We start from the raw sequence: 25,625 nt of genomic DNA, 5'->3' as shown, positions 1-25,625 counted from the left end.
TGAGAAAAATCCACACACCACAACACGCCCGGACGGGTGGAAATGAGGGAAATCACATCGACGTCAGAGAGCCGATTCAATTAGCTGCAGTCGCCTGCATCTACAGTACCTTGAACTCTGACGGGAGAGAGGAAAACGAGCCCGTATATTGAACCGTCTCGCACAATTGAACACTTGAGGACAACACTGGCAACACGACTTGAAAGTCTATGAATTAGGAAACACGGGTTCGTAAGAATTGCCGGCGTTAGCGAGTCGGAAAGGGGAACTTCTCTAATTTTAGGCATTATGACCGGTTTACTAGTCATGAAGCAAAGAACTCAAAGGTTGTATGTATTACTGTGAGTTGGGCAGTGTTTTCCGTGGCTCAGGAGGAAATAACGCGAGAGATCGAGACAACCTATTTAAGAAAAGACAGCCTGCAAAGAGTTTGAAGGACTAAATGACAGTTACTGGGGCTGGAGGGCCTCGTGGAAATATGCTATCGAGGTCCGATGTGGTGCATTAAGTGTAGGATCTAAAATGCTGAGAGTTTGAACCATACAAGGAACTAAAAATACTCTTATAAGAAACGTCCTATGAAGTCGCTACGAGAGCAAATATCTTACGATACTTTTTGATAGTATTTTCCAACTGTTTCACTTCATCACCTTTTTTATATTACATAATAAATAACCAATTTTTCATTCAGGCTTGTTGTTTTTCTGCACATGGATTTGGAATTGGTTCACTCGGCCACTTAAAGCATTTTAGAACTCACAAGAGACAGATTTAATGGTCGAAATCTGTGCAGCAGAGCACGAGGTATCCTGACTTTTAGTCCCTCGTAAGGTCAAGCTCCAAGACACTGGATCCTGCTGTACAGTTCCCACAATGCAACTTGATATAATCTTTTATTAAACCCTACATGTCAACAGACTACCCAGTTATTTCATACCCCACTTTTTTAAATGAAGTGTCAATACCAAGACAAAATAACCTCGATGACATCATTTGGGTTATTTTTTTAAATGTCCGTCAGAGAGCTACTATAGAACAGTTTCTTTTGTTTATTTTTTTTCAGGCTGATACACCTTCAGTAAACTGAACTGCATGAGTAAAAAGTGGTGGAGTGCAGTGCCCCTTAATGAAATGAGCTACAAGGAAAGTTTTATTTTTACAATGATGAGATAGTTTCCCCTCAGATTTCCCCTCAGGAGCTATAGATAGTGAAGACAACGGATCTCAGTTGTAAACTGACTTCTTACAGAAACGGTTTTGTTTAACCATGATGAGGTTCATGATAATAACAGCGGTGGAGACAGGTGGCGGTAAAAAGAGTTGTGTTACTGCCAGCGTTGCACGTATACCGCTGCCGATCTTTCTGCCAGCATGAAGTGTGTAACCTCCCCGCCGCCGCCAAACCATGAGCCAGAATGATTTCCTCTCCTATAAGGCCTTTTTTTTGGCGATGCCTTGACTATATTCTATATTTAAGTATCTTTTCAACAAATAGGGAACCTTATGGAGAAACTTTTTTTGGAAACAAATGAAGCTCCAGTGGAAGTTTTGAATAGATTAGATTCCAGAATGATCTACCTTATATATATATGTATATTTCTCAAAGCATTCGCTGAGAGTCTTTGAGGTGAACACTGAGGCAATGTGGCGTTCAGGCTCCACTGGTGGGCGCCACGCCAGTGCAGCTTCACACCTTGTAGTCCTGCCAGCTCTGTGACCTGAAGGTAAAGCGAAGCAAAGCTGCGAGTGCAGAACGTACATCTTGCCACCTGACTGCGGAATGTTCCGCATTCAGAGGACATGATGCCTCGCCGCTATTGGCTGCCGTCCAACACCTGCAGCTTCAGACGCCGCTTCAAAGGGGAAAGAACATTGAAAAGTAAAGGCTCGGGCGTTTGAAAGGAGTTTAACCTCCTCAGCAAAGGAACTTTTCAATCTTGTTGGCTGCATTGTGCGCTTGGACACAGGCAAAAAGGGGAGAATAGAGCTGTTGGCGGGATCCGACGCAACAGCCGCAAAATCCGAGTTATGGAGGAGGAGAGTCACATGCTAACCGGATTGTACTGTGAAAGACAGCGAAGTAGCGTTGACTGACTTTCACCTTTAAAAAAGGAGTCGAACCCAACTTAAGTTTGACAGACGGAAAATCAGGTTAAACCTCCCGAAACGGAGCTCTTTCCAATTCATCCAGCGTGTCGCCAGGGATCACAAGAAATAACAAAAGTTTCAGCAGGGAAATGTGAGTGGCGACACAAGGGAGCGATACGGGGGGGGGATTAAATAAATGACATGAGGAAATGACGGCAAGTTCCACCTCTTCGTCTTCGTCTTCTTTTCCAAAGTTGTCCTCGTGGGCCCGAGTAAGTTTAAAAATAGAGCTTTTCTATTTTCTAGATGAGGGCCGAGGGGAAAGCGAAGAAGAGCCAAAGCGGGCAGAGACTGGAGGAGTCCTCTGTGGAAAGAGAATGCAATTTTAGATTGGCCAGATTGCTTTTTTTTCTTCTTCTTCTTTCCTGTCCTTGCCTTTCCCCCTCGGCCCTTCACGAGGCGTCATATGCACCGCCGGGGTCCCTAAGCCGCCGTAAGCCCGACGGCAGTACCGGCCCCGCCGCCAAAGGAGTCGTCGCACTCCCAGCGTAAAGGAAATCAGCAGGAAGAAATAAAAGAGGGACTCCAAAAAGCTCAGTGGGGATATTGGGAGTGATAGATGAGAGTCAGGCGAGGGCGAGTCTGAAGGGAGCAGAGGAAAGAGGAGAGAGGGTGAGGAGTGAAAGGATGAAGGAGATGGGCTTCAGTGGGATTATGGCGGGATATGGCCGAATATAAATGCACTCGTGTTGTCCAAGGCTGGTTTCTCACGGTCACATTGCATTGTGGGGGGGGGTGGGGTGTTGTTACGCGCCCTCGTTACAGGTTTGTACTCCCTCCGAATGCACCAGTTGGCCGTTTGGCAGATGCCGTCGCAGACACGTTGTCACGGGTCCATCTTGGGTGAAACAGGCAAGAAACATGTCTCCCCTCTGTCCCTTTTCAAGGAGGCGAGGGCTCGACCGAGGCAGGGCAGAAGGAAACGTCGACCTGCGATATCTGCCAGTTCGGGGCTGAGTGCGACGTGGACGCGGAGGACGTTTGGTGAGTTTACACACACACACACACACACACACACACACACACACACACAAAGCCATGTGACCCCTAGTTGACCTATACACAGCTGTACTCAAGTGATCTTGGCACCTTTTCATATGTTTTGGTCCCAAAAGAAAATCGCCCCTATATTTGCTTTTCTAAACATTTTTCCCGCGAGTCTGAACTGTGAGAATTGAGATTAGAATTCTTTATACCGCGCACATCCGCTGCTGAACACCCACCGAGGTTTAGTGCATGGTTGACCATTTCATTTAACCTCAATTACTAGAGCAGGGCACAGAGAGAAAGGAGATTTTCGCTTATTCTGGAAATCCAATTACTATCCTTACAGGACTTGCCAATGTCAGGCCAAAAATGACTTTGACTCATCCAAGGAAAACTAGTTCAGCGAAGGAATAACGTTTGGAAGGAATTTAACCATTTGATGAAGTCGGAGACGGGCGCAGGCGATATGTTATCGGCACGTATTAGCGGAGAAGCTGCACCAGAAACATCCCCATGAGCTCAACTGGTGAACTGTCTTCCTGCAGCAGACGGCAGTATCAGTGCGTCTGCTTTTCGACAGCTTCAGTGAACCAACACCGCTGATCTTGTGCGGAACAAGGATCGGCTGGTATCAGCAAAAGGAAGGCAGGGAGTGTAAGAAGTCCCAGATGTACCGCTTGAAATTAGAAATGCGCTGAGAGTATGACTCGATCAGACTGCCTGATGTAATGGAAAGATAATGTACCCTGGTGTGCCGTAACTGTAATGCCAACGAATGGTTTCATCATGCATCATCTGAGCCTTGTTGCAAATACCAAACAGCTGGAGTCCACTCCTCCTGATCCCACCCACTTTCGAAAAATGCGCCTTAACATTCTGCTAAAACGCAAAAATTGATTTATCGGCAATTTCTTAATCGTCAAAGGTCAAATTCATAAGGTCACAATGTACTCTGTCAACGATGTGTGCACACAAAACTGAAAACATTAAATATAATGGAGCCTCCAGCATGTGCAGCATAACTGGTACACACACACACACACACACACACACACACACACACACACACACACAAAAGAAAGTGAGAAGCCAATGGATAAGACAAGAGAGGCCGCCTAAGTCAGTAATGTATCCCGTTAAAAAAGCCGTTGACACAAACAGGCATGAATATTTCAGCGTCCTTTCCTGTCGACAACTACAAGTTCTCTTTAATCTTTCAGAAGCCCCGAGGTACTTTGACAAGAATGTTTCTGGCAAATAATCAGACAGGTGATCGCAACCCAACAGCCGGTAACTTTCATCAAACAGCAGCCAACCGCTGCCGCGGCGCAGAATCATGTTGATTAAAACGAATATTGTTCCAATCAGGCGGCAGCTGATTTTAATCAAACAAAACCGTCACTTAATCAAACAATGAGTGGGAGAGAGTTGACTGTAATCAAAATCCAGGAGACTCCAAAGTGATGTGTTTATTATAATGCATTTTTCTTATTTTCATACAAACAGTAAGGGGTAAATAAAGACTCCGTAAATTGCTAGCCACTGTGTTTTAGGGTATGTGGGGACTCAAAGTAGCCTGATAATCAGACTCGAGTGCCATTTTGTTTTCACTTCATCATTTAGCCCCATGTTTTATTCATGCACGCTGTGTTGTGCTTGGGAGCGTATTATCATTCCGGCCTCACCGCTCTTTAGCGACTGGTGTGTCCGTCTTGATGTCATCTGCAGCCGACGCAGCAGCTGCGGCAGAGGTTGCCAAGAGTGGTTAAATATTGTTGCCGAAATGTTACGAGAAATCACTTTTAGAGGAGTTGTTGGAAACTTTTGGGAAATCCGCTCCAGCTACAGTTGAATTAGAAGATTGATATCTCCTCAGTCAACTCTAAAAATCTTGAAAGTGTACGTCCCAAACCATTCTTTTAAAAGTTGTTGTCTCTGGTCAGATGACAAGTTCTATTCAATTCAATTCAGTTTATTTTATATAGCCCAACATCACAAATACAAGTTTGCCTCGGAGGGCTTTACAATCTGTACACATGACATCCCTGTCCCGAGACCTCACATCGGATCAGGAAAAACTCCCCCAAAAAGATAGTAAAAACACTTTCACAGGGAAAAAAAGGGGAAGAAACCTGAGGGAGAGCAACAGAGGAGGATCCCTCTCCCCGGATGGACAGAAGCAATAGATGTCATGTGGCCAGAATGAATAACGTAACGGAGTTACAGCACATTCCATGAATGTGACAGAAATGATTCATATAATGAGTAGTATGCATGGTCCATGATCCAGATAACCACGACCCATTAAGCAGAAGGAGGTAGAGAGGAGGGGCATCCCAGGGGCAGTGGGAGGAGAAAGCAGGGCCATGGCAGCTGGCAGCTGGCAGGAAGTTCTCTGTGGAAGATTCAAGCAATCACCAACCCATGCATTGTTTTGCTTTTATGGCCGCTTTTTATGGCCACAGGTTGGATCCTGACCAGTCTTGCGTGACGTGATTGGTACGGTGCCATGGACAGACTTCACTGTTCCATCTTACAGCACAATCAGAATTACAAAAAAGGGTTTTGGATCGCACTGCACGAGTTGTGTGAGGATTGTTTTGATATCGTATTCCATCTTGCCGTGTCACCCCAAAAAATCACATGACCTTTCTCGTAAACAAAGCCGACCCCCCCCCCCCCTTTCTTACATCTACATTTGAAATTGCATTCTTGCTGCTGGCACACACTCAAGACTGCATTGTGCACACCCTGTCCAGTGGCTCCATTAGTCTGATAGACATATTTCTTGATCATGAAATTCACGTTGGATTTAGTTGCCGTGCTGATGTAGGCTACTTTTTTAATTTGCCAGAACGTGTCATGGCAATAAAAGCAAGTTTAGCAGGTTTGCATATAATCAAAGCCACTAAGGCCTGCAATGGACCCAACTCTATGATATACAAATCATTGTGTGGGAAGTAGTTCTTTAATCTCTTTGAGAAATGTGGGCAACAACTCAGACATCTGGAACTTGGCTTGACTCAAAGTACTATTAAAGCCACTCTGATATATGTGAATGTATTACATTTCAAAATGTCGAGACATTGCTGGCGGCATCAACAGCATTCTGTGTGGCCTTTCAGAGGAAGAAATCATCAGTGTGCTCTTCAGTGCCATCGTGACACAACATGTTTAAGTCTTTTCATACACATAGCATGCATGACATTTGTGATGAAGGGTTATTGTCACTGTTGTGTGTAGCAATGATCGGAGAAAACAGCTTTTCCATTCTCGTCCCCATCCCAATCGACATGTATTTGTCATCATCATCTCGATACAAATAAGGAAAATAAAATAGCGCTAAACCCGTTTTGGTTAAACTACAGTAGACTGCATCTGAAGCTGCAGTTGCAAAGAGTCTTGCTTCCCTGACACCATCACTCTTTAGCTTTCTGTACTCTGAAAGTAGGAGGCAGGCAAAGAAAAAAGACCAATTTACCTCTCAAGGATCAATAGAGTGTCACAAAAACCCATTTAGATCCATTTGTGGTTTCAAACCGTAATTACCAACAAAAAGCCGTGCTTTCAAACCTGTCAATAGCACCCATCACTGTTGAAAGAATTAAGGTAGAGGAGGAGAAAATACTGAGCTAGTCGTAGAGAGGAGCTGTGGGGGGGCACTTGCCGTGTGAACGCCGGGTTTAGACCTCCGGAGATAGGAAAGGAAAGAAGACGACACTTGCGACCTTATTAAAGCCCATTCTATAAAGAGCAAAAGGGAATTTCAATCAACAGACAGACGACAAGTCACAGGCGAACAGGGAAGATGGGAAGCTGCCTATTGTTTTGTTTGAGCTGGGTACATGCATGCACACACACACACACACACACACACACACACACACACACACACAGACACACATACACCCTTATGCACACAACAGCCACTGGGAGCCCTGCACACATTACTGACATAGACAGAATATGAGACAATGGTCCACTGGGCACAGACATGTTCAAGCACCGTGACCTCATGGCATCCCTCCTACATGGAGTCAGACACTCACAATGACTTTATATTAGTTCTGCTTTCCTTTGAATGGGTTTGTCATTCGTAGTCATTTTGCGTCTCTTTGTAGTGATTTTGTGACTCTTTCTGGTTGTTTTGTAACTTAACAGTCTTTTTGTGGATGATTTGCATCTCTGGGGTTGTTTTGCATCTGTTTGTAGTCATTCGATTGCAGAGGAGGCCATCATCCAGCCTACCTAAAAAATGCGTGTTTCAGTTGTACTTCTGTGGTGGAACCAAATAGACATTGTCAGGCCGCCAGAGTCTAGGTAATTAATGGGAAGCACTGGTATGATATTGGAATTCCCTTACTGACGATACTGCTCGAAGAAAAACACAAATTAATAGATATTTGGCTGCCTTTGATTGAGGGTTGATTGCTCGCTGTGGGAGGAGATCCGGTCCGGCTGCTCCTTTTTGGATGGAGCCGTGGCAGACGTGTGTATTCTGTTATAAAACCAAATTTTGTTTTAAGGTGGGAGCGGAGATTTGTGGCCTTTCAATATTTAGTCCCATCTTGTTTATCGCACAGCTCACAAATCACTTCGTTCATGTTGTCTGGCTCTCCTTTTTTTGTTGTTGCTTGCTTTAAAACCAAAGAATCGCCAGATAGGCGCATCTGCATTCTTGTTCCTGTTGGAGCTCGGACTACATGTGTAATGACGTACAGCGTCAGACGTAGCATGAAGAGTATAGCGCAGACTTCATAGCAGGTTTTCTATTTTTCTGTTATATTGGACCATTGTTTTTGGCCAACCAATATCGTATTGGACAATTATCACATCATATTGCCTCGTATATGAACATACAGTATATCCTCTCTGCTCTCTTTCTCCCTCTATATTGTGGATTTGTACTCTCTCTCTCATTCTCTCTTTCTCTGTCTCTCTCTCCCTGTTTGCCTTTCCCTCACTTTTCCAAAGGATTACAGTGAAATTTGAGGCGCAGGATTATGAAAATCAATGCTACGTTCAGTTGCAATAATGTTTGCTGCTAAGGATTTGTACACAACACGAGGCAGCCAGTGGATGTGTTGGCCTCAGCTGCAGTGCGTGTATGTTACAGTGTCCCTTGAAATATTTAGGCATAACAATATTGACGAAAGCCTTTCTTTTCAAATGTCATATTGATCATCCAAAAAGGAAATTTGACTCTTTTTTTTTTTTTTAGGATCAAAATTCCCGGTTCTCCTTCAATGCCAGGAAATGGCTCATTGCTGCCCCTTTTTTTTTTGTTGGCCTAAGATTGTGGCGATGTTTTGTACGTGAGCGCTTCAGCTCTCTCTCGTCACCTGTTGGGACGCTGTTCATCACGGAGCTCTGAGATTCATAACCCGGCTTGTAAAACCCCTCACACAGCATTAAACTCTTTATTCTTCAAGTCAAGTGGCCACCATCATCCATGCGCCGAACTTTGCACTGCTTTTATGTTACCTATGAATCCACCCCTGGACCGCTGCCCAATTGCTCCTCCACGTGCACATCCCGTAAACAGTGCTGCCAAAGAGTCTACGCTCCCAGCGCTTCATCGCTCTCTCCATCCCCGTCAGTCCATACTGAATCTACAGCAAGAACTGAAGCGGTCCAGTAGGATTTTGGCACTTTTATAATTTGTGTTTTATCTTTTGTCTTTGTCTGTCTGTAACTTTGTGTAGTAATGCTGTTGTGTCTTAACCGAGTCTCTCTTGAGAATAAATTAGGTTACTGTCTGTCTGAATAAAGGTTACATAAACAAAAAGGTAATAAAATACGCTGTGTGTGTGTGTGTGTGTGTGTTGTGTGTTTACGTGTGTAAAGTGGCATTTTCAGTCAGGAGCCAGCAGACCGTCAGGGGGGATTTTTGATGGGATGGAAACTATCGCAGGGAACTAATCAATACGACACATCCTGCTCAGAAAGTAGGATCTCGTGGCACACACACACACACACACTCTGATGTACAGTGCACACGTTCACACACACCACGAACACTTCTCAACCAATTTGTGACTCTCAGCAGAATGTGTGAAAGCAATGATTTGGTGTGTGTGAGAGAAAAAAAAAAAGCCAGACTTATCAGAAAAGCGATCGCTGCCCCGTGCATGTGTATGACTGTTTGCGCACGCCTGTCTGCAGGTGTTCGAGTGTGTGCGTGGGCATAGCATTAGGATGTGTTGACGCACTGCAGTCTGGTGGTATAGTGCCTATTGTGGAGAAAGTGAGAGGCCTCATTAAAAATGCATGAAGCCCAGACATCAGCCACCGAGCAACAGCGGCCTCTCGGGATGGCCGAGGCTCTGAAAGCTCTCCTACGATGGGAGGTTGTGGGTAAGGGTCAATGTGCATGTGTACATGTGCCGTGTGTGCCGTGTGAAGCCTATACTCCCGATGTGTGAAGATGATCTTTTAGCTCAGAAGCTCTGAAGGACGTTTTGATTCTTAGTTTACCGCAATTTCGTGTTTATGAATGGTGGAGGAAGTTGTAGTTGTGAACGGGTCAGACAAACACAGGACTTTCACCCAGGAGGCCGCCGATCGTGTCCCAAAAGTGAACATTTGCTTATACTTATTTACGTCCGTAGCTGAAATAGTGTAACAAACGTCGTCATTTTAACGCAAACTAACTTAACAGAGTAGTTTGCTGCATTTTTTGCCTCGTTTTGTTTACCTTTACAACGTTAATTATGTGTTCAATTCATTTGTTTGTCTCGAAACTAGTTTGAGAATGCAGTTTCATTGTATCGGAACATCATTTCATAGGAGACAAGGCCGCTAGGGCTCATAATGGATGATAGAGAGGGATTATTTTAGTATGATGCATTATTTTTCAGGGTAATCCTATACACATTTTGCAGTTACAATGTCGTTGTGTAACCCTTTGCAGTGGCAGGTCATTCAGAGCTGCATCGGCTCACCTGCCGCGTCAAGCTGGATTTTGGGATACATCCGTTTCTTCTCTGATGCATAACAAAAGCCCTTCTTTACATCATTCTTACTTTGCTGATCCATCATTACAGCAGTAGCTGCGCACTGCCACGCTTTGTTGCACGTCGTTTCAATCAACATCAATGTCAGCCGTACGAATCATCATGGCTGATTGAGGAGGTGTCTGCTTGTGTGTGTGTGTGTGTGTGTGTGTGTGTGTGTGTGTGTGTGAGCACGCGGGTATGTGTTGGTGGGCGCCCACGTGGGCGCATATGCAAATGCAGCTGTAAGACAGCTGAATGCCTGTGCTTTACTGAGAGCTTGGCACCGGGGGAAAATGAAAAGACCAGGAGAATAATGACAGATTTCTAATTACAGAATCTAGCGTTCAGTGCTCTACTCAGCAGCAACTGTCTAGGGAAGGCAATCTGGGTGTAATTTCTGCTGATCAGGCCTGCCACACACTTAAGGGTCACACTACACGTGTGCCAAAAGAAGTGTGCGCACACACATACACACACGTTTTAGCGCATGCACGTGTTGGTGCAGGTGTATGTGCTGACTCTCGCTGTCATTTTTGCACACAGACACACAGACTCACAAACACACACAGAGACAAACACAGAATGTCCCACGCTTAAGTTTCACAGCAAATTGTGGCGCGACAGCAAATTGCCCGGTTAATTTGCGAGTGCTGAAAGCATCAAGTAAGCGCCTGAAATGAATGCATTAGACTGCCACAAAAACACACCAGAAATATCAGCTGTGTGGAAGGGCGCAACTGATCCGATATACAGAGTAGAGAAAGCACACGGGTGTCAGCAGCTATTGCAGCTATGTGCCAAAGACAAAATTGACATTCGCTCTCGTTTTGGAGCGAGCTTTGTCCGTTTGCCCCTTTTTCTATCCGCTAGCTTCCTCGTGGATGTGTGCTTAGGATCTGACGGCCAGTAGCTACGCTTTTATCGAGGTTGACTCTGGTGAATTATCGAGGGAAACATCTCTTTTTTTTTGCCGATTTACGTTTGTTTCTGAAGTATCACAAATAAGTTTCAAAGGACCGTCAGCGAATGTTTATGTAGACAGGAGGCTGGAGTGATGGATGATGAAACCAAAAGTCACCGTTTACGTATTCAAATTGCCGTCCTCAGTTTAAATAACATAACAAATGTAGTCATTTTTAACTCGAACCATGATGTTTTTTACTAAACCTGAAAAATTTGTCTTGGAGTCAGTTATGTTGCACTGAAAATAATTAGCAGTTATAACTGATACAACAGAATATAGTAGCTTGACAAAGGGCCACTGCAAAAAAAAGATAAACAAAATCTTTGTTCAGATGTCTGTTTCTGGCTGCTAACGTTAGCCTAACACTAGCAGCCAGCAACAAATATATAGATGCTAGTTTCTTTTGTTGCCCCCGGTTGGTTTTCGGGCTACTGTGGCTAGCAGCATAGCCACCGCTAGTAGCCTAGCTACTTTCCAAAGCAAGAACCAACTGTAAGAACACCAATTTGAACTAGAAAACCCCTGAGCTCAGTGCTACCGCGGTGGCAGACTCAAACTAGTAAAAGATGGAGCTTTCATGAGATCACGACCCAGTGACAGACAGAATTGCATGTGTGAAAGCGAGGCTAATAGGGAAACAAGCTGAACGCCGAGGGTGTCATTATTCTATAGCCATTACATTGTGCAATCAGCATTTACTTCATAATGATGAGATAATGCAGAAAGAAATGTGTATATTGCCACTTTAAGCTAATCAAGCTATCAGTGATTATTACTTGCTTGTGGAAATAACAGAGGATTTCCATTTGAAGGTAATGTAGGCCGCTCTTTAGTGCCCTGCTGTGACAATAACACAGACAATGTTCTGGGCTCGTCCTCATCTTCATCGAGATCACTTTTTAGAATTTCTCAGCCGAGTGGGTTTTGTTGAAGGACATTGAAAAGACATGGGGTAACACCAGAAAGCTGCTCTGCAATCTTCAATGATTTCTTTTTTTCACCAAGCTGCTTCAGTGTACACTACGATAGCTTTAGCTTAAAAGTTATTATTTTCCATTCAGACTATTTTCAATGTTATCTAGAATAAATTACATATCTAAAAGCCTGAGAATGGTGTCTGTGTTTTTTTTGTGCTGCAATTTCCCCTGCAACACAAAACATGTACTGCTTTGTTATCTACATTTCTGTCGTTATTAATTGCTTCCTGCCATTATAAGAATACATCATCTGTCAATCAAGCCCTCTGTGGAGCCTGTCTCTTCTCGCAGAGTTAAATCCATTTGCTATTGTGTCAGATTGAATGTGCCAAAACCCAGTTTGAACAGGATTACTATGCATGGTCCAACATCCTGACTGAGTGCAAGCTGTACTGTTTTTTGTCCTGTCTACTTTTTAATCCCCGAACATGTCTGCGTCCCTCGCAGTCAAAACCACACACAAGTCTCTCAGAATGCAGATGCCGTCGTTTTCATTCATACTTCCGCTCTCGTTTATCTAAGATCTCGACGTAGATAATAAATAAAAATGCCGGGACGCCTGGACTAATATGATTTCTCGCTCCGCAGGTGTGTTTGCAACATCGACTGTTCCCACATCAGCTTCAACCCGGTGTGTGCCTCAGACGGTCGTTCCTATGACAACCCCTGCCAGGTGAAGGAGGCGTCCTGTCAGAAGCAGGAACGCATCGAGGTCAAGTACCTGGGCCACTGCCAAGGTCAGACCCACAAACACACACACACACAGCATGCGATCCCTCCAAGAGGCACGACACCGGCCTCACACACACACACACACACACACACACACACACACACTCACAGCGGAAGCCGTCAGGCTAAAGCGGGGCCATGGGGCCAAAGGAGGCAGCTTGCAGAGCGAGATTCTATATCCCCCTTCCAGCTGCAGCCACATTTTAGAATTCCAGATATTTGCACTCAATCATATTTCGGAATAGTGTGCGAAGATAATCCCCAAATCCCACATAGCCTTCTCTGCTATGTATATTGATAATTTTACTGCATGATAATCCCCAGTTTTAAGTGTAGTATCTTTTATTTGGGTGCAGAATTTGTTTGTAACGGTCCCAGGGATAAAGTAGTTTTTTATTAATCTCTCTGGTTAAATCCATAAAGCGAGTTATATTGCTAATCCACGTGGGGAGAAGACAAAGGCGCTTCAGAATAGTTCTTTTGGAGGAGCTTTTTTTATTTTATTTTATTTGAGGTATGATCTACCAATTTTGATTTGTCCTTAGTTTGAACTCCCTTTGCTTTATGCAACTCCAAGATCCAGCAGCATTGGTCATACGGTGGAAAGATAAAAGATAGAGTCTCAATCCAAGGGTGGGGGCTCAACTCTCAATTGTTCGGGGCTTTTATTGTGTATGGGTACATTTGATTGGCCCCGCGTCCACCAAGGACCAACAGGACAATTGATCGAGATGTGAGAACCGAGATGAAGGCTTTTGAGGAGTAATGGGGAGTAACGTAATCATGGCTAACCAGCTCTGGAACACAAAGAGAAATCTGTATCCCCCATGTTGCACCCTTTGGGTCGGACCACCCCGATCGATCCCTTCACGGCTCCACGCATTCTGTTTCAATCAGGAAAGGTGGAGAGCGAAGCAAATGTCAAGAAACCGAGGGATTTGGACCTGTGATGAAGTAGACCTCACGTTGGGATTCAAAGTTTAGATTGCTGGTTTACACTATTCCCCCAAGTGACACATGTCATATTACAGGGAAACAGTTTCAAATTTTATTTTAATTTTTCTGGAAATAGTCAGACTTTCTACTATGGCTCAAAATCAAATAAGCCTGTAGAGTTTTTCATTGTTTGGCACCAGATGCTCATAAATTGAAGTGTAGTATCACCATGTGATGCTAGGAAAAATTAAAGGAGGAATGAGAGAAAGGGGCATTTTATATTTTTCTTAAGTGGATCTCATACATACACGACTCTGATCTCACAGAAAACGCTGCTTTGTTTCTTCACTATTATTCTTCTATTGTTCCAAGAGCCAATAAAAAAAAACGTAAATAACTAAGAAGAAGAAAAACAAAATAATTGCATCATAAACCTGGGAAATACTTTCACCGACTCAGTTTGAGTGGAATAAATTCACGGGCCACTGAAAGAAATCTATTGCAATAAAATGATAATGATTGGTAGGAGATTTTGTCTAGCCATTGTGAAAGGAGGAATTCAATGCGGCGTCAATAAGGCGGGCAAAGAATGCATCACTCCCCCTGATCTGTTCCACCCAGCTCCGCTCCATTCCACCCTTTGTTCAGTAAAAATACTTCAGGGGTGACGCTTTCTCACTTTTGAAGAGAACGGCTCACATACATACGCATTAACGAGACAGGTGCACACGCCGGGTGAACCCATTGTCGAAGATCATGATTCACATTCAGCCCTTACCATCAGTTTCAACGTGTAACCCGTAATGGAGGGAGCTGGTGACCTGATATCAGTTCAAATGTGTTTTTCTGGCCCTTCCAGGTGACATCAAAGGCGGAGATGGACACTTCGCACGGACCGATCTCACAGGTGAGTGCATGGGCGGGTCCCCAAAATAACACATGCTGCCACTCAAAGCTGCATTATCCTCCTGACGGCGTTCACTTCTTTGTTCATGTCACCTTCAGACTTCAACCATTTGAAAAGTGTCTTTCTTGTACAGCTTGAAGGATTCATGGATTGTGTGTTTTTTGTGTGTGTGTGTGTGTGTGTGTGTGTGTGTGTGTGTGTGTGTGTCTGTGTGTTTCTTTACGCAGTTGAGGAAAAAGAGGATCCGAGGAACGAGCTGGCCCGCGGCCTGTCCATCCCCTGTCCAGATCACTACAAAAACTACTGCGTCCACGGGGAGTGCCAGTTCCCGAGCATCCTGGCTCAGCCCTCCTGCAGGTGAGCTCACACACAGACGCCGGTGCTATTCTGTGGCGGGGGGGACAAGTTTAGAACAGTCCTAAAAAGTTAGGTAACCAAACACTATTTTCTAGTTATGGTATGATTTTAGAATAATGCCTTGAGTTGGGGCTATTGATTATTCATTCAAACGGAGCTGAATGGGTTTTTGATAGCTAGCGATCCATAAGGCTATATGTGTATTGGCTAATTATATGGGCTGCAGTGCATGGGTTCTTATGTAGCGATTAAACTATATGAATTTTAGCTATTGTTGGCAACAATGTTTCTACATTATAACTATGTGTTACGGCTACAAATATATCCGGCGTAACAGCAAGAGGACTCAGATCGGCAAATTTGATGACGCTGTCCCTCCCTCAACTGCGGCCAAAAAAAAGAGAGCGTGTAATGTAAGATGGCTCGTGAGTTGTAAAAATGTAGCACTAGAAAGAGAGTCCTGGAGCCTGTTTATTTTCTCAATCTGGCTGGTGTATCTTGGGAAGTAGTCGAGATCTGGTTCTTGACCAGTCAAATATGCTTCAGCGCCTCGAAAGAATCCCACGTTGGAGTTTCCTTCCACGCACATCATGATGTTGTTTCACCAGTTTTCATTTTGTTTCGGTGATGATTAAATCTCAACAGCCCACACTTTGTTGCACCATCATTTGTCTGCCAATGATAATACTTGGCTGTTAGCACGCCGCCGCGCCGCTGTCACCGTCACGGATGACTGGCACCTGCAGTGTGTCATTGCCGCGTTCCCAGAAGCTCTGAAATATTTGAGGATTGTTCTCAGCAGCAGCAACAACAAAAAAGTAACTATAAAAAGTGTTTTATTTGTAAGTGATCAACATAAGTACTGCTGACAGTCTTATACTAGAAAACCTCAGCACTAACCCGAAAGCAGTCGTGCTCTACCACGAACACACAATGGATGAAATGATGTATTACTATTTTAGCATCTTTCAGCTTATTTTGGTTTTGGTTCACTGTTCACCAAATTAATAATCAATCATGTTGGATGCTTGGCCATCATTTTTGGTTTGATTTGGTTTTGACTTCTCACTGAGCTGAGATGGGCTTGTGTACAAAGCGTGTGTGTTGTGAGACGTTTGTGAACCAACCCGCCTCAGACAGCTTCTGTAATAATCCCTCACTGCAGAGGGAACCTGTGTGCGCACAGTTTAGCCCCGAAGTCTATGAACTGTGATGGAGGCTCACCTTGACGTGGAGCGAGAACAAAACTTAGAAACTCAGAAAAGAAAACTCTCCTAAGTTTGGCCCGACCTGAGGGCTTGGTCAGACTTCCCTTTGGTGATCTCCCAGACCTCAGCGCCGCCTTTTTCCTGAATGCAGTCCAAACCGATACGAGCGTTGTGCGGTAAAAAAAATCCTCCACCTTGGTGGGATTGCGGTCATATTTTGTCCTTGTGAGTATTGGAAGACAAGTGCAAACAGACAGCAAACGCAGAAACACTTCAAATGCACACTTGCAGAACAGCGGCTGCACACGTACATATCCACCTAAGCACACGAGATAGACCTCAACACAAGCAGCCCAGACATGCATTTACATACAGGTACAATGAGGAATGGTATTAACCCCCCCCCCCCCCACACACACACACACACACACACACACACACACACACACAGTGAATGCACATGTGTGCGGCTCAGGTCTGCCATCTTTCACAGCCTGATAGCGTGGCAGCCAGGGGGTCTTGGTATCGCTCGCTCCCTCTCTATCTCTCTCTCCTTTTCTCTCCAACGCCGCTTATTCCCAGCTCACCCAGCCAGACGCTCTCCATGCATATAGAGCAGGGCTGGCAGAGAGGGATCGTGTAAAGGTCTCTGCTGCCCCCTGCTGGCCTCAGGGGGGAAAAGCTCTGAGGTTGTGTCCTAATGAGGAGGGAAGCACAGTGGTCTCTATGTGGAAACAGAGCACACACGAGGAACAAGGTTGCAATGTTCATCTTACCCGGTGTCAGGTCGCAGGGATAGGGAATGTGAAGAGGACTCTGTGTGTGTGTGGGTGTGTGTGTGTGTGTGTGACGTACCAAACAAGGATATGCAGGTGTTGGTGGGTAACAACCTCCCCAGAGAGAGGCAAGCAGAGAAAGAAGGGGAGATGGAGAGAGAAAGAGACATTAACAGGAGGAACCATTTTAGCTCCTCCCTGAGGACACAACTCATCTCCATTAGTCTCTCTCTTTGTGCGTGTGTGTGTGTGTGTGTGTGTGTGTGTGTCTAGCTCTCTCCGACCACGTCCCAACTAAGCTGGCGAAATCTAAAGTTACGCTGCCGCTTTTCTGAAACACCTGAATTGCCGTTTCGCAGTCGCAGCGGTGATCAAACCCAGCAAACTGTCTCATCCAATCACTCTTCTGCAATCGCAACGTCCCGTGACCGACACAGCTTGCCGCCGCCGCCGCCGCTTTTTCTCCACGAGACGGCCAGTCCCAGTTGTTCGCGCTGTGACTTCTATACTGTAATTCCAGCTTGAGTGTGGACAGAGGGCCCAAAACGAAAAGAAAATGATGATGAACACACTCACACTCCCCCTCCACCTTCCCTTGCTTTGCTGCAAGCCGTTATCAGTCGTGTTCATCCAGACAGTCGCAGCAAAGAATACGCTCAGTCTCCACGCTGCCACAGCAATGCATTGTTCCACCGCGACGTCTTCACCAAAACAGGTACTGACGTCTCAATTAGAAAAAACACAAATTAATGGACCTGTCTTCTCTCTCTGTGTGTGTGTGTGTGTGTGTGTGTGTGTGTGTGTGTTTGTGTGCGTGCGCTCCCAGCTGTCACTCTGGTTTCAGAGGCCCCCAGTGTGACATCAAAGAGTACAACGTGCTCTACGTGGTGCCGGGCTCTGGCAAACTGCACTATGTCCTCATCGCCTCTATCATTGGAGCACTCCAGGTGGTCATCATCTGCGTGGTGGTGCTCTGCATTACCAGGTGAGTCATGCCCACACACTCACACACACACACTCAAACTTTCAAACACAGACTACTAATGAGCCTGGCAGCAGTATTTTCCATGCGGTCTGTGTTTGGCAGTCACAAGGGAGGCTGTGGAGCCTGGAGGAAACAGCTGAAAGGTCACCTTGCTTACACCACAGAGAGAAAGTACCGTCACACTCCCTGTAGACACACACACACACACACACACACACACACACACACACACTAGAAAACATGCAGCCTGTTTCATACAAGCAAAAATACACAGAGATATCGGTGTAGGCATACAAACTTGTGTTTGAACAGACGCTTTGTATTCACAGTAAAGGCTCCCCCACACACACACACACACACACACACACACACACACACACACACACACATATATATATATATATATATATATATATATATATATATATATATATATATATATATATATATTTATATATAAGTAGCCTGGGGCTTGTCTGCCTCTGCCTGACCTAAGCAATTTATGACATTTAATAAAAGGGTTTTTTAAAGGAGTTTTGGCCGAGACAAAACTGCTCCTCTGAGCAAAGGAGAGGAGGAGGACGGGGACAGAATGAGAGAGAGCGGTTGTAAAGCGGCGTGGGGAGGAGGGTAAGAGGAGAAGACGAAGAGGGGAGGAGAGAACTACAACACTGAGTCGTGGTGGCAGCAGGCCGACCCAGACTTTCCTCTCACCCGTAACACTTTCCTGCTCATTCTGGGGGATCCCGAGGCGTCCCCAGGCCTGAAGGCATATTCAGTCTTTTCAAAATAAACGAATGTTTTCACAAGAAACTCTTTGGTTGGGTCGAGTGAAATACTGAAATACTACGTGAGGTTGAGGCAACAAACCTGCTTTTAAGGTTTAGGGAAATAAATAAAGTGACAACATTTGACAAATTAATCAAATTAGACAGCAGTCTCCTGGGTGAAAGACTCCTGTGTGGGTTTCGTTTGCGGTCTTCCTACTTCCTGGTTCAGGAACACCGTACTTGGTCATTTGAGTCCAGTGAACGACTCATTGTCATGCTCAAGAAGCCGCTTTGTGACAAATGGCGTGTTATCCTGCTGGAAGTAGCCGCCAGAAGACGGGTATACACTGTGGTCATAAAGGGTTGGACGTGGTCCAATACTCGGGTCAGCTGTGGCATTTAAATAATGTGCTCAACTGGTACTGAGGGCCCAAAGTGTGCCAAGAAAAGATCCCCCGCATCATTACACCACCAGCAGCAGCCCTAACCATCAATACTCGGCAGGATGGATTTCCTACTTCCAAATTCTGAATCCTACCCACCGCTCACTGGATATTTTCTCTTTTTCGGACCATTAGAGATGTTGGTTGTCCGTGAAAATCCCAGTAGATGAGCAGTTTCTGAAATACGTTTAAATCCTTTCACATCCCCTTTCCTCCTCCATTCTGATGCTTTGTTTTACCGCCTTGCCCTTGTTCACGTGCCCGGATGCACTGAGTTGGCGCCACGCGATTCGGCTGATCACACATTGGCGGTAAGGAGCATTTGAGCAGGTGTACCTCGTGAAAGCGGCCGGTTGAATCGGTGTGCCGTCTCTTTTCATTTGGGCAGACCGAGCTGTAGTTTTATGAACGCTGCTGGGGATTGTTTGTGGTTTATGCGCGTTGTAAAAGACTCGCCGTTCACTTAAGGGACAGTCAGGTGGGTGTGGGGAAGGTCATCTCTACGCTCCGCCACCTGTGGGCGACATCGTGTCGCACGTTGGAAAAGATGTTGCTCGAAAGGGATCGTGTGCAAGATGCCATGTTGTTCCCGCTGAAAACTTTAAGCACTACTCCTGTAAAGGATTTGATCTGTATTCAATCTCTCTGTTTGTTTATTTACGGTTACAAATCGAACATCAATGGTCTTTTTAGTAAAGAAGCTATAATCTATCATAAAGAATGAAGTCATGAAAAAAACACTAAACCTGATATTAAGAAGGATGAGCGCACGAACATAACAAAGATTTTCATAGCATAGTGGGTTTGTCCTGAATTACCACTATTTATGCAAGCGCAATAACCATTACCTTCCAAATTTATGTTATGTGTGTGTGTGTGTGTGTGTGTGTGTGTCTGATTCATTGTGTGAAATCAAAAGTAGGCCATTATTTGAACAAGAGTACATTCTGGACAGTTTTGGGGGATTATTTTTAGCTGTGGACTAATACACATGTGATGCACTAGTGAGTATACGTCACCCAAAATACACAGCAGGGTTCATTGTAGTGAAGCGGCATGTAGCCCACGGCAATAGCGTGGCTCAGAGGAATGAGGATCCTAGCCAAGTAATGCTGGCTTTGGTCTTTTCATTGGGTTTTTGTTGACAGGAAGAGAAACATTTCCAACCTCGTCTTTTTAAGAAATGATTCATACTGCATCAGAATGTGTGGCATTGCTGACCCCTGCCTGTATCTCCTCGCTCAACCTTCTTCTTCTCTCCTGCGCAGGAAGTGCCCACGGACCAACCGGATCAACCGGCAGAAGCAGAACAATGTCCACTTCAGTACAGAGAACACCATGCGCGCCTCCACGCGGCTCATCTGAGCCCGGACACACCGAACAGAGTCCACCCTCCACTTTACGGAGCGCCGTGGCGTTAGATGTCCAACCCCCCCCCCCCCCTCCTTTCCCTTGTAGGCCAACCCCTTGAAAATTAGGATCTGTTTCCCCTCCCCCCCCCCCTCACTCCTCGCCCTCTCTCCCAGTATGAACTTCAAGGATGCCCAAGGGAGGATGGCGGTCAAGCGGAGAACTGGCGTACCGGCCAGAGATCAGACTCGCACGCGTGGACTCCCCACCGCCGCCAAACCAGCTGCGTCTCCCCGCACCGGGTCACTTCCCCCTCCCCCCCCCCACGGTTGTTGTTTTCTTTCTCAGAAAAACGGAACTATGAGGTGTTGTGTGGGGGGCGGGGCAACGACGATACTGAATACTGAATGTGTGTGTGAGGGGGTGTATTAGATGTGTGAGCTTTGGTAGAGGCGGGCTAGCCGGTGTCTGTCGTTTTCTTGATGAGGGGTCAAAGCAAAGCGGGGTAGCACAAAGCAGGGTGACGGGCTTTAAATGAGGGGCGTGTTGTTCGGTCCGGGGCGGGAGGGCAGGTTGGGGTGGCTACACGTGATGCCTTTGCACCTTGTGTTATAGGAGACCTTTGACAGAGGGCACAATGTTATTGTAGAGCTCTCTGTTCGGTTGTGACGATGACGTCGGCTTCTGTATCTTGGGTTCTATTTCCAATAGTTATTACTACATTGTCTTGATGGGGTCATTTTTCTGTAAATGTAAATAAATAATTTATATCACGAAATGTAACATGCTGTGTCGCTCTTTGTTTGTGGCGTAGCAAACTTATTTTACAACGACCAGGCAATAATATAGAGGCTAGTTAGCAAATGTTATTGTCATAATCATGTTTAAAGTATATATTTGGCTAATATATATAATATACAATTAATATAACATTCTCTGCATTTACTTTTCTTTTCTTTTTTATGATGATGATGAATTATGTAAATGAGGCGGTATTTATTGCTAACTTTTGTGGAATTTATGATAAGTCTTCAGACACTAATCAATAAACACTTAAATGCATATTTCTTCCCCACTATCTGAAATGAGATATGCTAATTATATTTCATGGACACTTCTTCCTTTGACTCTACTACACATTGTGCCTTTTATTCCACTATATGTATTTGACAGCTTTGTATTATGAGTTACTTAAAGAATGTGCGTGTTTGGGGTTTCTCGCTGTTTGAAGTGCATGCAGAGAGAAATGTAAATGGTTGTCAGTCGTAATGAGCTACAGGTGTCCACCGCCGCTAGATGGTGCTGCTCAGCAACCGCGCCTCTCCACAACCGGCTGCAGACGTAAATGTACTTGTGAGCGGAAATATGCAGTATCCCAGTTCACCCGCCGTCTATCAGCGACAATCAAAACTATGTGTATTACGTTTGTTCACGCTTTTTGAGAGTTTGTTGACGGTTTTTGAGAACGGGGCTTTCGACAAAGTTGTCGTGGCCGAGTGGTTAAGGCGATGGACTAGAAATCCATTGGGATCTTCCCGCGCAGGTTCGAATCCTGCCGACAACGTTCACTTTTTCAATTTGCAAAAACTTTGTAATTCATTGAGTAGCTACAACATTGAGACAGTAATACCACTATGTACCACATAATGTAGTGATTTATCCCAGAAGTACTGTCATGTGAGAGATGTTCATGTGCCACTGATTGTTTTGGGGATTTTTGCTGTGTTTATGCTACTTTCAAGACCCTGTCACCCATCAAAGCACTAAGATAGACCATTGTGTAAACACAAATACAAGCTTATCCAAGATTAAATATTCAAGCTGAGGTCCAGAACAGGCTTGGACTCGTAGTGGAGAAATGTAAGTAAATCTATTCACAACATAGCCCACTGTATTTGAGTACTTCTCTGAGCTACATGTCCTTTAGTATGAGTGTTCAATGTTGTACTTTCTACTCCACTACATTGTATTTGACAGCAAGTTGACAGCTTCTGGTTTTGCAATTAAAAAGTGCTGTATTGTAAAAGTATAACTCAACATTATATAATTGTTTTTTCATTAGAATGACGTTAACATATTATTGCACCTCTAACATTGAGCCAATAATGCAACTTTCATTATGTCCTTCAGCATAATGAGTATTTTTACTTTTTATTAACCATTTTTAATTTTTTCACCACTGCTTTATTAATAAAGCCGCCTGAGAATGAGTTGACGTATTATAATTTAGCCTTAAGGGAACAAATACCACCAGCATTCCGGCTCTGAGGTGGAAGTGTGCTCAGGGTCAGCTAGGGGTCATTCTGGCAGACTTTTAAACGTTCCAAGGATTTTTTTTTATTTGATTTTTTTCAAATGGACCCGTGGGCATAAAGTGCAGGCGTGTTTGTTTGTCTATTATTAACCTCAACTTTAACACAGAATCGTCCGGTAACGTTGCATTCACACGATGCGTGAATACGAACGTTTCATATGCAGCCGCCGCCTTTCGTAGGTGTGAGAAATCTTTAATCCTTAAACCCTCTTCGGAAGGTGAAACCCGCAGTGGAGAATGTCCCACAGTCTTTAAGCTTCTTCTTCTTCTTCCTGCAAATTAATTAAGGGCCCGATAGGTGTCATACAGTTTACAAAACCACTCCTTAAAAATTCAAAAACAGTATCTGTATAGGTTACCTAGTCTGCCTCTGGGCACAGGACAACATCTCAAAGCACGGCTCATTATTTCAGCTCCGAGGCCATTTGTACAATACAAATAGTTTTTTGCTAATATATTAATGCTCTGAATCCTGTTCATAAAACATTTTAAGGAGTGGCTCTATTTGGTAGGTGAGAGACAAAAAAATAATGTAATATTAAATTGAGAACGTGAACTACTAGCTCGAGAGTCGTGACATTGAGAGCACAGATAAGTCATTTGAGAGCATGGACTGCTTTGTTGTTGTTTTTTCTCCATGGCACCTCTCGCGCTCCGTAGCCTTCAGGTCACATGGGCACGTCCTGTTTGTATGCACATCTGTGTCTGCGCAGCACCCCAGCAGACCCAGTCACTGTAATCCTTTAAGTTTTCTGTCTTCTCCTGCTGGTTTGTGTTTAAATCCAGCGGGCCCGAGGCCAGGGAGGAGCACCAAGGAAATTTCTGTGAATGCCCGAGCATATCTGCTCTCATCTGAGGTCGAGGAATGTGGCGAATGCTATCATTAGTGGACAGCAATGTCATGCTGACGGATTTCACTAAAGTTTGAGAAATACATAGGTAATTACCTCAGACAGTCGGCCCAAACATAGGAAACCCCACCTTGTTTACAGGAAATAAAAGTCACATGTGGACAGCACGTGATATGATTTTCATTTCTGCCATCTGTGGGTGTCCTGTTTGCCTCTGTTACCTCAATCTGCTTGAACAAGTTTAAACAGAATGAATGCAGGTTGATTGAGTACAGATTCAGCTCCAGTGACAGCTTGTAAGAGGTGGCCAGTGGAGGAGGAACAAACTGCACCGGTCGCAACTTGACATTAAATGTTAGTTTATTTTAGATCAAATTTCAACATGAAATTGCTGCCAACGGTACGGCGAGGACATTTCACAGTGGCCCTGCTGCACAAAGTCCAAGGGTTTAACTGCACACCTCACATCTGGGGGACTCCAGGGTCAGTTAGCCAATGGGAAGACAGGAGGGGTCACTTTTTCTAACACAAAAATATAGTAACACTTTATCTTTTCTTAAAGGAACAGTGTGCAGGATTTAGTTCATATTCATAACTATGTTTTTATCAGTGTATAAATGACCTGAAACTTAGAATGGTTGTGTTTTCTTCAGCTTTGAATAAGCTGTTTATATTTACATAGGGGGCGGTTCTTCTCCATGGAGTCCGCCATGTTTCTACAGAAGCCCAGAAAGGACAAACACCGGCGTTTCCACGTTACCTGAATGCCACTGTAGGGTGTGGTTCACAGTGGGTGGCTCGCCTGCTGATGGTATAATCCATTCACCCGTTGTGCGCAGGGGGGTGACACATTGTCAATGTGAAAATAAATTATTTGAGAGCATTTTACAAGTTATATGTATTATATCTAAGTATCTGAATAAACCTTTAGCTTATAGGATGGCCGAGGCTTACCTCCTCCCGCTCCGGTCTTATTTTACTCCGGTGAGGTCGTAGCGGCCCCGCCGACCCCATACTTACGGCCAAGGGTAAGCACAGAGGTGCCTTTTAAAGGATTGTATGTGTGGTGAATGTTTACCCCGCGTCTCGACTGAATGCACAAGTGAAATGAAGAGGAGTAAAAGTGTGGCCGTGCATCGATGTGATCGATCTCAGATGGCCCGGGGTTAAGTTGTGTTGGACAAAGACTTTAAACGCTGAATATACCGACACTCGACAACCAGTGCACACAGAAATAATCCCCCCATTTGCAGAATCCCAGCCGCACACCTACAGCGCCTACAACAGATCGTCACTCAGCTTTGGAATCTGACACTTATCTTAGAAATGTACGATTCCAGAGCTGGCTCCGTCCCACTGACGGCGTGTTTGAACGCGCGGGTTTGGCTCTCCGAGGCATTCAAATGTGAATAATGTACATACCAATGAAAAATAAAATGCTCTCTCCTTGAAAGATTCATCTGGGGAAATTACCGACGGCGCGGGGAGAAGTGCAGGTGAGGAATGAAATCGCAGCGCAATCAAACCGTTTTTGGTGGGAGGCCCGTGGCTGTCTCGCAGAAATCCACGCTGTGGGGATCCGTCGGGCCAGAAGAGCCATTGCATCGATTTTACAATCAACAAACTGCACCTCAACTCCTTTGGCAGAGAAGGATTGGCCCATTGGTTCAAAGATGGATGGTGTCGGACACATGAAAACATATACACTTACACAAACAAACAAGCACATACACATTTCTCCACGTTCTATGTGTATAGAGCTCGGCACCTCGAAAAGTGGTCCATTAGCTTCGGAATTGATAGCATCACAGAACTCACACGCCACAGGAAACACACAGACGCACCACCACGATAGCGGCATACGAGGCCACCTTTAAGTGAGCGCGTGGTCGACACACGCTGGTCTGTGAAAAAGGGTCATT

General features: G+C 44.9%; 1 protein-coding gene across 1 annotated transcript in view; it reads left to right on the top strand.

Moving 5' to 3' along the window:
- The window catches only part of tmeff2a (transmembrane protein with EGF-like and two follistatin-like domains 2a), a gene marked incomplete at its 5' end in the record, with an annotated part of 99,449 nt that extends 78,390 nt beyond the window's left edge, over nt 1-21,059 (top strand). Inside the window, 6 exons of the mRNA XM_079230859.1 lie at nt 3,036-3,132; nt 12,663-12,811; nt 14,602-14,649; nt 14,877-15,006; nt 17,817-17,975; nt 20,457-21,059. Coding sequence (XP_079086985.1) covers nt 3,036-3,132; nt 12,663-12,811; nt 14,602-14,649; nt 14,877-15,006; nt 17,817-17,975; nt 20,457-20,553 — 680 coding nt within the window. The 3' untranslated portion in view covers nt 20,554-21,059. The remainder of the gene's footprint in view (nt 1-3,035; nt 3,133-12,662; nt 12,812-14,601; nt 14,650-14,876; nt 15,007-17,816; nt 17,976-20,456) is intronic.
- Nucleotides 21,060-25,625: the final 4,566 nt, after the last annotated feature.

This window comes from Taurulus bubalis, assembly GCF_910589615.1.
Source record: "Taurulus bubalis genome assembly, chromosome: 15".
NCBI classification, from domain to species: Eukaryota; Metazoa; Chordata; class Actinopteri; order Perciformes; family Cottidae; genus Taurulus; species Taurulus bubalis.
Note: the sequence above shows the minus strand (reverse complement) of the source record. Positions and strands in the feature narration are given on the sequence as shown.